Source organism: Sitophilus oryzae, unplaced genomic scaffold (genome assembly GCF_002938485.1).
Source record: "Sitophilus oryzae breed Bouriz unplaced genomic scaffold, Soryzae_2.0 scaffold_87_pilon_pilon, whole genome shotgun sequence".
NCBI lineage: Eukaryota > Metazoa > Arthropoda > Insecta > Coleoptera > Curculionidae > Sitophilus > Sitophilus oryzae.
In genome coordinates, this window is record NW_022147505.1 from 1,068,653 (window position 1) to 1,082,305 (window position 13,653).

Here is a 13,653-nt window from a genome sequence, read left to right on the forward strand (position 1 = left end):
GTACATTTTGTATATTTGTTGTTTTAAAAACAATCTAAAATGTCAATATTCCATGGGTATATTGATAAATGAGGTCTAAATTATTAGAAAACGCATTTTCTACGAAAACTTGAAGAGATAGGTAAAAAATGGTATAATACAATTTGATGGACAATAAAAATGTGCATCTGATTCTCCTAAAATATACAGGGTGTTCCATTTAAATTAAACAAGTTATTGCCGTTTAAAGCTAGAAATTATTTAAAATAAATTTTTAGACACTCTGTATGAAGTAGTACTATTTTTATTATTGCAACACAATAACTAATCAATAATTAAACTTCAGTAAATATTTAGTATTAAAAACTTTGATACCCTTAGAGAAATGAAGCTCTGAAATTTTTACTGCAATTTCACAAAATTGACAATATTTCAAAAACGGTAAGGTTTAAGGGTGAAAAGCCTTTATCAAATTTACTTTAATTTTAATCGTAGAAACTGAAAATGTAATAATATACAGGGTGTTCCATTTAAAAAAATACAACTTTGATATTTTTTATTGATTTGGGACACTCTGTATGTTGTAAAAATATTTTTAAATTGTAGCTCTAATAGTCCTTCAACCAACCCAAAACTTACAATTTGTAAAAATCTAATCGTTTAGTTACAATACTCCGTGTCGTATGTGGTGAACAACCCTGTATACTTCTGTAATAAAACTCTTATTTTTCTCCTAGAATCCGCAAATAAATTAATATATAGGGTGTTCCATTACAAAAAACAAAACTTCGATGTATAACTTTTTTGGGGAAACCCTAGAGAACTATTTTTAAAAAGTGCCCTGAATTAACCTACGTATGCTCACAAAGTTTCATTTCAGTAGCAACTGTCGTTCTCCTACCCTGTACGTATTAATAAACTATTTTTGAATGAAATGAATACATATTGTTTCTGTATATTATTCTATTGTATTATACCTTATTGCTCCAAATATCACCTGTAGTATACTCGAATTGTGTTTTTCTGCCTATGCATGACAACTCCTTATACTTCCCAGTAGAACTTGAAGTAGATATGTAGTAGTGCAGTGTGGACTTGTAGGAACCTCTTCATCGTACATACGAAGATTTGCAAGATAGCGGTCATTTTTTTACTCATAAGTAGATCTACGTATTCTAAATATTAAGTACAACTTGTGAATATAACTTCTTGAATAAGTGTGGTCGGTTGCCCTGAAATTGTTAAAATCTAATCTGGTATTTTGTGTGCAATAATCATCAAGGAATAAGTATATGAGTATATTTCATCGAAAAATGCCCCTTAATGGTGAAAAAAAAATAAAATGTGTGGCTGAGGGATTACAGCTAATTATTCTGAGAATAATAGAATTAAAAGAAACACTCAAAAATAAAAGTATTTTTATTTGAATCGTGTAAAATACCACTGATTCTTGGAGGAAATAGTGATTGTAATATTTTTCTATTTTGGATGATTACCAGTACAATACTGGTTGCATTTGGGCATAACTGATATGTGTATAACATCCAACTGAGCATTTAGGTATAACTGAGCATGAACTCAGAACTCAGTTATACCCAAATTTTAATAAATGTATTTTTATAAGTAAAACATAGATAAATATTGGCACATAATTTTCACTTTCAAGTGAACAATGGGATAAAAATGTATTTAAATAAGCCTGTACAGGGTGTCCCACTATGAATAGCTCTCGGCTGTATCTCGGAAAGTATTAGCCGTAGGTGCTGCGGAAAAAAATATTTATGATTAAAGAGGCTATGGAAAATTGCTGAAAATTATTTTCAAGTTTGTAGAACGACAGGTGGGGGGTGCAACTGCAACAAAAAATAAGAAAATAGAGTTTTTACACAATTTTGCCTAGATAAGATGTACTATAAGTAATAGCTTCATAATCTTCAGTAAATTTTGAATATTTTTTGTTAAAGCCATTTTCCTCTATCTACCAAAATAAAGTGGTGGGGGAAGGTTCGATCTGTTTTTATTTAAATATTAATAACTCTGGACTGGATTATCGGAATCCAACAAGCGAGGGCTCGTTTAAGAGAGCGTTTCTTACTCTATATTGTACCATATAAACAATAATAATAAGCTTTTGAACGTAGACGCTACGGGGCGTTGTCTTACAACTTAACAAACATTGCGCGTTTTTTCAAAAAAATTTAATGCAATGGTATATGTAATTTTAGCTGATAGTAAAGAGTAGCAAAAGTTTAAAAAGTCAACGAAACCCGCATTTTGATATCTTATTTCAAACCGAAGATATTAGCAAAATTATAATAAATACCAAAAAATAAGCCCTTAATTACCTTATTTTTACAACACGGTATCAGTAGCCCTCTTAATTATGCCCATTCTAACAAAAAAATAAGATAGAAACAGTTAGTTTATTTTAAAATCGACGAAATACCAGAATATATAATATTAGAATTAGATATTAATATCAGAGGTATTAACATCTAATAATTAAGATATTAATAAGAGTGAACAAGAAACGATGATTCAGTGAAGTCATGGTAGGCTTTGGAAAAAAGTTGCTTTTGACGTGATAGTACCGTATGATCGAATAAAAACGGCGTCAGCGATGGCTATGAAATGAAGATCGCTGTCATTTTATATGTAAAATCATATGGGAAATGTCAGCGATTGTCATTTCCCAGCCAACTGGACGCCGTTTTTTTTTCGATCATACGGTATAAACGTCAAATTGTTATTAGATCAACATTTTGATAGTCTTATCAGCGTTTTTTATCTTTTAATTGCTTCTTCAAAATGCCTTTATTATTTGAAATAGTTAATCTAAAATAAAGTGGTGGGGGAACCACTTCATTTTGGTAGATAGGGAAAAATGGCTCTAACAAAAAATATTCAAAATTTACTGAAGATTGTGAAGCTATTACTTATAGTACACCTTATCTAGGCAAAATTATGTAAAAACTCCATTTTCTTATTTTTTGTTGCAGTTGCGCCCCCTAGCGGTCGTTCTACAAACTTAAGTAGATCTTTACTTTTGTTCACTTGTTTTCTTTCTAAGGAAACATATATCTATTTATCTTATAAATGATAATCTCGACGATATGACATCTTTATTAGTTGTAGTTTCCTTATTACTTCCTGTAGAATGCTACTGTTTCAATAAAAGCTGTTGCTGGTATAATATTAATTAAAGTCGTAACTACTAGAAACAAAATTATATATGTTCTTATTTTGATTATAATTTGTTATTATAAATAGTAATTTTATATAAAACTTCCTTTTCTTTTAATTTTGTGACCCCGAAATAATACGTTTTAGAATTTTAGTCCTTGGAAATAACTGAATACAGGGTGGCGCACCTCATTCGCCTCGGTTGGTTATACGAAAACGGAAAGATGCCATAAGAAAATTTTATATGGGTATATGTGGGGAGGCAATCAGCATAACAGGGTGTTTCAAAACTAAGATCCATACCAAAGTTATATTTTTTTCCTACGGAACACCCGGTATTTTATTCCATTTTTTTCTTGGACCTAAAAAAGGCATTTATTATGAGGGTTAAATATGTTTAAAAACTTTGGTTTTGAGATATTTAAAGAGATTTAAATGTGCATGCTGTTATAGAAAAAGTTATCAGTACCCTGTACAGGGTGGGTCAAATTCGACGCTTTTAAATGGAAACACCCTTTTCTATAGGAGATAGATGAAAACTAATATCGGTGTCTGGAGCTCAATTTTCATCAAAAACATGATGGTGAAAACCGCACATCAATATCTGTTACCGTTTCGATGTTACGGGGTGTTTTAAAAAAACTGCATTTTTAACAAATCGCTGTAATTTTTTTGCTATGACAAATTTTGTATCTCTATGAAAACATTTCCAAAGCACCTTTTTACGTAGAATTTAATGGTTTAGGTATAATTTTTTTAAAATTAATAATTTAAGAGTTATCAACAGAAAAATTGATTTTTTATTTGGGACACCCTCTATATTTTTAATTAACTGAAATGAATTTAAAATTACCTTTCCAAAAATATAGCACACTTGATGTTCTGTTGTAATCCCCTTCGAAATACAGAATTTTTAAAAGTTCGCCACTTTTAACAAGTAGGCTTTGGACCCCTTATTGATGATATGCCCTTAATGGAACTCGAAAATATATTTTTCCAGCAAGACGACGCACCGCCTCTGAACGCTGAAGTTATCAGCAAAATTTTGCAGTCAATTTGAAGAATAATTGAATAGCTAACCAAGATCCCAGTCGTTGGCCGTCGAGGCCGCCTGACTTAGTGCTCATGGATCTAATCCTATGGATATATTTGCGGAAGAATAAAGGTTCCTTATTCTTCCGTATAATCTAGACAAGAATTAGAAATACTTAGCAGTTATGAAAGGGTATCTTTCACCCCTACTGAGTTAATGATTTCCGTGAGAAATGTTCAAAAACTGCCCCGTCTGTCCATAACAGAAGACGGTCGATATGTCGAACATCTGTAGCAAAATCTCATGTCTTGGTTTGCTATTTATTTTTATTATTAGATATAGTTTAAATGTGTTGATGTTGGTTAAATATATTTTAAATTGTTTTAAAATTCTGCATTTCTCATAGCAAATATTATTTTCGTTTTAATTGATGCTCACAGCTAGAATTTTTTTGTATTACAGCCGGTGCCGTTCAAAGCCTACTTATTTAAAGCGAGCAAATTTTTATATACTCTATATCTCGATGAGGAATCGAGTAAAATATCAAGTGTGTTATATTTTTGGAAAGGCAATTTTAAATTGTTTTCAATAAATTAAAAATATATAGGGTGTCCCATATAAAAAATCAAATTTTCTGTTGATAATTTTTAAATTATTAATTTTAAAAAAATTATACTTGAACCATTAAATTCTACGTAAAAAGGTGCTTTGGAAATGTTTTCATAAAAATCCAAAATTTTCCATAGCAAAAAAGTTACAGCGATTTGTTAAAAATGCATATTTTTGAAAAACACCCCGTAACTCCGAAACGGTAACAGATATCGATGTTTTTGACAAAAATTGAGCTCCAGACACCGATATTAGTTTTTGTCTCCTATAGAAAAGGGTGTTTCCATTTAAAAGCGTCGAATTTGACCCACCCTGTACATTATTTTTCAGAATTAATTATTGTGTTATGTTTAAAGGTAGATAAACAAACTTTACTGAAAAATGTTATTGCTTCCTTAAGAAATATTAACCGAAGAAATAATTAATTAAGTTATGAATAAAAAGCGATTTTGCAAAAAATTGGCAATCAAGATGGTTGATTTTTAGTGTCTATTTTCAAAATAGAAATTAGTTTATCAATTTTAAATTTATATCAGTTTACTTTTATTTAATTTACCTGCAATAATTTAATAAGTAAGTATTTATAATTTTAACAAGGAAAATGAAGCAGTTTCTGTTGATGGAACGAATGGATATGTTACTAGTGATTTTATTTTGTGAGGAAAATTGCTTATTGACCTGAAAGGTATTCAAAACTCAAAGATATTCAAATAGGAATCTTCCTGATAAGCATTTTTTTGAAAAACTATTTGTTCTAAACTACTATAACTATTGTAGGTAAATTAAATAAAAGTAATCTGCTATAAATTTAAATAAAGTTTATATATTTTGAAAATAGCTACTAACTGTCACTAAAAAATTGCCATAACGACACCAGACCTCTTGGTTTCAAAATCTTTATTCAAAATCTGAGCGAGATTTGTATAAGAAATCCTATTATAGTTTGAAAGAGCATTTAAATCTGCTTCGACTTGCACCACTCTGTATTTTAAAAAATACAGAGTGTTGCATTTGAAATAACGAAGTTTTAATGTAAAATAAATATTTAAAATAGATCATCAATTTTTAATACCCCTGTATAGATTTAAGGAAGCAATTAAGTTTTTTAGAAAATTTTATTTCAAATTTTTTATTATCAAAAAATGTGTTATTTATTTACAAAAAACAAAGTTTTTAAACATATAACCCTTATAATAAATGCCTTTTTTAGTTACGAGAATCCAAAAATGGAATAAAATACCGGGTATTTCATAAGAAAAAGTAGAACTTTGGTATTTAATCTTAGTTCTGACACACGCTCTACAATTAAAATTAATTTTAAATTATGCACATTGCCTTCCAACATAAACGCATAAAATATTTTCTTCAGATGTTTTTCTTAGATGTGCCACCCTGTATAATAAATTATGGATGTATTACTACAAAAATAATATACAGGGTGATCCGAACTGTATTCCCGAAACTTCGGCAGCATATTCTGCAGATAAAAATAAGTAAAAATGTTCGTTTAGATGTATGTCCAAAAATGGTTCGTTTCTGAGATACAGGGTGTAGAAGTTTCATTTTTATTTCGATTTTTTCCAAATAATTTCTGCAGTAACGTCAATATTGGGATTAAAATTGGTGTCTGGGAGTTTTTTGACATGAGAAATTTGATTTTAATGTCAATATGACTCCTACTAGTAGAGGGCGCCACCTACTTATTTTTTAACTGGTTTGAAGAGTAATAACTTTTCGTCCGTACCTGTATAAAACTACTGAGTAAAAAAATATATATTTACGACGCTTTTTACGTAAAAAGGTCTCTTGGTAAAAATCGCTACGAGTAATGGTTTTCGACATATTTGGAATCGAAATTATCAATAATATCTGTCATCACTGACATAAATTAAACATGTTGACTAAATAGTTTTTAGACTGAGATCATAAATTTGAAATGTTTTTGTACCAAAAATTTAACAAAAACTGTTTTATCATAATTTTTTTGCAGAAAAAGATGATTAATTTAAAGAAATAAAAATTTCCCAAATTTATTTATTTCAATGAAATAACTATCTAACTCAACAAGCTTATTTTTCGTCAATAATGGCATGTATTGACTATTTCCATTCTAAATATCTTGAGAACTGTTGCTCGTGGCGATTTTTACAAAGAGATATTTTTTACGTAAAAAATCACAGAGATGTATATTTTTACCTCGGTAGTTTTATACAGGTACGGACAAAAAGTTATTACGCTTCAAAACAGTTAAAACACATGTACGTGGCGCCCTCTACCAGTAGGAGTCCATATTGACATCAAAATCAAATTTCTCATGTCAAAAAACTCCCCAGACACCAATTTTCATCCAAATATTGACGTTCTTCTTCTTAAAGTGCCTTCTCCATTCAGTGAAGATCGGCAACAACCATGGTAAATTCCTCTCTATTTTTCGCTCTTCTCAGCAAAGTATGTGAGTCCAGGCCTGTCCAATCTCTGATATTCTTCAGCTAGGAGCATTGCCGTCGTCCGGGTCCGCGCTTTCCCTCAATTTTACCCTCGTTGATGAGCTGAAGGAATTCATACTTGCTATGTCTCATGATATGGCCCAAATAGGCTGCTTTCCTCTTTTTTATTATGTCGAGGAGTTCTCGGTCCTTGTTCATTTGGTTTAGAACTCGTTCATTCGAGATACGGTCAGTCCATGGTATTCTCAGCATTCTGCGATATACCCACATCTCAAATGCTTCCAACTTATTCATTGCGCTTACTTTGAGTGTCCACGACTCAACCCCGTAGAGAAGTGTGGAAAGTACGTAGCACTTGACGAAGTTGTCTTTTATATGGATGTTGAGACGTTTATCGCACAGTAGGTTCCGCAATTTTAGGAAGTTTGATCTAGCCATCTCAATTCGAGCTCTGATCTCAATGTCTGGGTTTAGGTCTTCACTAATCCAACTGCCCAAATATCTAAACTTTGAGACTCTTGCTATTGGTGTCCCACCTACGACTACCTCCGTTGCCTGTCTTGCATCTCTATTTATCACCATGACTTTTGTTTTGTTTGTATTTATCCTGAGACCCATTGAGTCGCCCACCGAGGACAGTCTATCAAGAAGTCTTTGCAGGCCCTCAGTGGTGTCTGCAATAACGACGGTATCATCAGCATATCTCATGTTGTTAATCAGCCTGCCATTCACTTTTATGCCGTCTTCTGATCCCTCAAGCGCATTTCGAAATATTAGTTCGGAGTACATATTGAAGAGCATAGGGCTCAATACGCATCCTTGCCTAACTCCACGCTTGATAGGTATTGCTGTTGTTTCAGTGTCCTGTAGTTTTACTGTCGCTACTTGTTGTTCGTATAGCTTTTGGATAATTTTCAGGTCTTGGGTATCCAGGCCTCTTCTTTCAAGGATGCTCAGCAATTCCCTGTGGTTGACGCAGTCGAATGCCTTCGTGTAGTCTATGAAGCATAGGTGTACCTCCTTTCGTTGATCTCTGCACTTCTGCAAAAGCACCGATAGCGCAAACAGGGCTTCTCTCGTCCCCAGTCCCTCGCGAAATCCCATTTGCTGTTCACTTATGTCTAGCTCACATTTTCTTCGGATTCGATTATGCAGAACCTTTAAAAACAGCTTTAGGACTTGACTCATCAGACTTATTAAACGCTTTTTGCACCAGTTTTTTTAGGAATAGGTATAAATGTCGACCTTAGCCATTACTGCGGTATGTTTCCAGTATTGTATACAGAATTGAAGAGGTTTACCAATAACTTTAAATTGTCTCCGTTTATTAGTTTTATCAATTCTGGGTAGATGTTGTCCGGTCCAGCTGCTATCCCGTTTTTGGTGTTCTTTAAAGCTCTCTCGATTTCTGAGATCATTATATCTGGACCATTTTCAGTTTCTATTTGGGAGTGAAAAGAGGGGCCACCGTCATCGAACAGTTCCCTTATGTAATTGGTCCATACCTCCTCTAGTTTTTGTTCGGTTAGGGAGTGATTGGATTGGATTTCTATTTGGGAGTGAAAAGAGGGGCCACCGTCATCGAACAGTTCCCTTATGTAATTGGTCCATACCTCCTCTAGTTTTTGTTCGGTTAGGATTGGTTTATTCTCACCGTCCACGATTCTGGTACATGTTCGAGATTTGTGTTTCCCAGTGACTAATATTGACGTTACTTCAGAAATTATTTGGAAAAAATCGAAATTAAAATGAAATTTCTACACCCTGTATCTCCGAAACTAAGCATTTTAGGACCTACATTTACACGAACTTTTTTACCTATTTTTATCTGCAGAATATGCTGCCGAAGTTTCCGGAATACAATTTGGACCAGCCTGTATTTAAAAATCAAAGTACTGTTCTAGGTACCAAATATTCGATTTGGAATTCACGATCACAGGTCACAAATAGGCCTACAGTTGTACTTAATATTTAGAATCAGACAACGGGTAAAAAAGTTAATAAGAAAAGCGACTCCGTCTATGACACGGTGTTCCTTCCAACTTACAGACTCGAAACGTATCCTTAACAAGGGACTGGTCGTCCGAATAGGCCGGCAAGATTCCGCCTCGAAACATACCTTGCGCTCGAAAACGACCACCACCAGAGAGAATAATAATACGACCACCACCACCAAGATCACCATCGATCTGTCACCGTCACCGCCCACCAGCGACGGGAAGACAGGGGAAGCACAACCGCCGCCAGCTTTTGCTTACACGAAATTCAAACGATCGGATCGCTTGCACAGTTTCAAATCGACGCCCTTGGTTCTGAACACGATCAAAGATCAGAAAGAGGTCGGTGACAACAAGATTCCGGAGCAGTTAGAGGTACTTGCACGTTCAACATTAATCAACTTTACGTAGATCTTTCGATTTGTTTGTATCTGAACAGCACTATATAACGTATGCAAAAGTAAGTTTTCAAATACAAATACATTTTGATTATCTTCGGTTATTCGATCAAAGAACAAATACAGGGTGGCGTCTCTCATACGCCGCGGAAGCTCCAGGGAGAACGGTAGTTACACATCAAAGTTGTGTTTCTTCTAATGGAACGCCCTATATATTAATTAATTTTTGGATTCTAAGAAAAAAGTAAAGGTGGGTTTTATTAAAGAAGCATATACCTAAAATCTAAGGATTTTGACATATTTCACATTTTGTGAAAATGAAGAGTAAATTTTAAATTCCGATAACAGCTACCTAAATTTTAGTTGACCTTGTATAGCCTGATATTTAATTACAGTAACCATTGTATGTTAAACCAAATTTAAATTTGACCCGAAAAGTTATACAGGGTGAGACAAAATTAATGTGGAACATTAGTCATTTTTAAAAGCAAGTTACTCCTTTATTTTAAATGGAACACCCAGTATATTATTCCGCTGTTCAATGGGAAATATTATTAAGGTTGCCTACCCCTCAGACAAAGAGTTTCCTAGATATTTTAATTTTTATGATTTTGCCGCAGTACATCTTTATTATTTGATAAAATCTAGATGGCTGCGATATACCTTTTGTTAATTTAACAAAAATTAAATATTGTGGAGTAAAATATTCAAACGGTAATAAAAAGTTACACGTTTCAAACATATTTTAATTATTACAGAATTAAAACTAGATATAAACCTATAATTATGTGACAAAAATTAGCTAGATGAAATCAAATGCTTAAAATGCTTCCTTTCCTGTTAACTGCATATATGATTATTTTTCAAAAGGATCTTTTCATTTTTGAAAGGCATTTATGTGGAGTTCTACCTCGAAAAACAACTACAATAATTTCTCTCATGTTGTCGACAATAGTTGGTCGAGTTTTGTAAACACTGTATTTAACATATCCCCATAAAAAATCCAGACTAGATAAAATCAGGAGCATTTAAGTATTCTATTAATTGGAGAATGCACACTGCATTCACCAACTAATGAATCATATCAATTCTTTCTGATGTAGGATAAGTTTGCATTTTCGGCAAATTAATTAAAATTAAGATTAATTAAGATCTACTCATATCAAATCATGTAAATGAAAATATCTAGGAAAATCTTGGTTTGAGGGGTAGGCAACCTAGTATTATTTTGGAGAGACATGAATTCTCCATTGGATATCGGAATAATATACTGGGTGTTCCATTTAAAATAAACGAGTAACATGCTTTTAAAGGTGGCCAATGTTCAATATTAATTTTGTCTCACCCTGTATAACTTTTTAGATCAAGTTTTTATTTGATTGAAAGTACAATAGTTAATTTAATTACATATTAGGCTATACCGGGTAAATTCCAACTTAGGTAGCTTTTATTGTAATTTAAAAATTGTTCTTTATTTTTAGAAAATGTTAAATATGTCAAAAACCTTACATTTTAGTCATATACTTCCCTTATAAAACTTAACTTTATTTTTCTTCTAGAATCCGAAAATCAATTAATATATAGGGTGATCCATTACAAAAAACACAACTTTGATATGTAACTTTTTTGTGGACACTGTCGAACTCTCTATATTTTTAAAAAGTGCTCTGAATTAACCTACATATGCTCACAAAATTTCATTTCAATAGAAACTGTCGTTCTCCTTGGGGCCTCGGCGGCGTATGAGAGGCGCCACCCTGTACTTTCAAGGTTTTTGTTCCGAATAACAGATATTGACTTAGGTACATTATTCAAAAATATTATAAATTTACAGACTGAAAAAGAAGTCACTTCTCAAAAATAATCAATCTGCCAAATGCATACTTGAAACATGTTATTAGTGTTGTTCAGATAAACGGAATTATTTGCGCATCCTTAACCGAAATTTTCGTCTATCGAAGGCACTGAAAAAACTTTACGAAGACGTCCCTAGCGATGCCGATAGTGACGCCGACAAAGAAGTCCAACGACTGATGAGCCGCATCACTGAAGACGAGGTGAACATGATGGAGAGCGACACTAGCAGCGTCATTTCGGGTAGTTGGAGTAAGATGAAGGCGTTTAGGAACTTTAGCGAAACGGGCAGGAGTAGTTTTAAGGCTGTTAAATCAAGATTTGATCTCAAAAATGGTGATATTAAGGAGGAAAAAGGTATATTACTGCTAAAATTCAAAAATCGTTATCTTAAAGTAAGTTAGGTTTGATAAAGTGTAAGTAAAAAGTAATTACATTTAAAAACACTGTTATGTCACCTACAGTCAGCAACAATATAGCTTTTTTTCTCAATATTAAAGGACCATCCTATGCGCAAACACTGCGACTTCCCAGTGAGCAAAGTTTTGTGACATTTAGACCTATTTCAGACGAAGACGCTGTATCCCAGACGCGCGTATCTCAGATACAGAAAAATCATGTAGTTAAATTGTACCTTAAGGTGTACATTAAGGTGCGTATTCACTTGCAACAAAACACTCCAAACAAACCAAACGCGCCGCGCACTCCAAACAATCTGCAACAAAACATTTTCCTGGAGCGCTCTGAACGACCTGCAACAAAACATTTTGCGCGGAGCGTTCCGCCTGTTTGCGGTGTTCGCTGCGTTCCCACCAGTAATCAGTGTGTGAATCAGTGTTAGTGTGTTTGTCGATAAGGATGCATCTGATATTACCATAGCCGCTGGTGCTTTTTTAATTATAGCGGAAAAGGAAATATATAGCGGAATATAAAAGGAAAGGACGAAAAATGTGGGCAAGACGCCTCTTTTAGCGCCGTCAATATAATATGGCCTTACTTAGTGACCTAGATTATATGCATAAGAAGAATTTAATTAATTTAATAATTATTACTGATTTAATAAAATAGGCCGCCTTTCAAACTCATCAATTAACTCTAAACACTTTTCTCTGTTCCACTCAATAGCTAGGTACAGTTTAAAACACCCCAAACACAACGAACGTTCAAAACTGCCGTATCCACTGAACACCGGCCAACGAACAAATTCTTTTGAGCAAATCCCGTTTACCGACAAGCTTCGGAAAATGTTTGGCGCGTTCCGTTCGGTTCGGCGCAACGTACTGACTACACAAACTTGTTACAGCGCGCGCGGCGCGTTTGGTTCGTTCGGAGTGTTTTATTGCAAGTGAATACCCACCTATACACATGGCATTCGGCGACGCATACAGCATCGCGCTTGTTCAGGTAGCATTTGACATATATATGTCCTGTAAAAAGACGTGTTGTAACCCGCACTTTATCCCTGCTGAGCATTAGCTTATAGTACGAGAGCTAGCAACGTCGGGAAAACAAGTATTTTAAGACGTCTGGCTCTTTGATATATCTTTTATTATGCTCTCTGGAACAGCATGCGGCCCATCTGGCTGCCGATACCCGTTGCGTTTACTACTGCGCATCCAAAGAAGATCCTCTATTTTTTACTTAGCGCTTTAAATTCTAGTATTGAATAAAAATCGAGCAAGTCTCCATTAGCTCGGCGCGTAGAGCTTTCGCCTTTGACGCGAAGGTCAGTGGTTCGATACCGGCTGGGGTGCAACTTTTTTTTTTCATTTATATTCTGATAGTAAAGTATTAAATATTTGCGTTTTTATCACCAAAACGGATGGCGCTTATGGGTTTATGATCCGTAGTGGGTATAAGTAGAATTTGATACTTTCATTTGTTTTGAAGGATTATTGTGGTAATTAATTATTAGGCAGGTCTGGCTGCCGCGCCGGTAGGTTGCGTTCATTACTGCGCATCACATGTGTACAGGGTGTCCCATTTTTGTGCGTTTTTTTGGGATTTCTCGTTTATAATTTTATTTTAAAGATTTAAACATAATATATAAAAATTAGCATTTTAATGCTTTATTAAGGTAATTTCTGCCTGTCTTTCTTCAAAATATTTTTTTCAGCTGTTGTTTATTATTTTAATAATACTTTTTTTAACAG

General features: G+C 33.6%; 1 protein-coding gene across 3 annotated transcripts in view; it reads left to right on the forward strand.

The window, feature by feature from the left end:
* LOC115890501 overlaps window positions 1-13,653 on the forward strand; it is a 483,888-nt gene that overhangs the window by 450,749 nt on the left and 19,486 nt on the right. For 2 of the 3 annotated variants that reach the window (XM_030910748.1, XM_030910749.1), the window contains 2 exons: window positions 9,301-9,623; window positions 11,608-11,857. The exons of the other annotated variant lie outside the window; for it this stretch is intronic. In XM_030910748.1, the coding sequence (XP_030766608.1) occupies window positions 9,301-9,623; window positions 11,608-11,857 (573 nt within the window). The remainder of the gene's footprint in view (window positions 1-9,300; window positions 9,624-11,607; window positions 11,858-13,653) is intronic. 3 annotated transcript variants of the gene reach the window in all.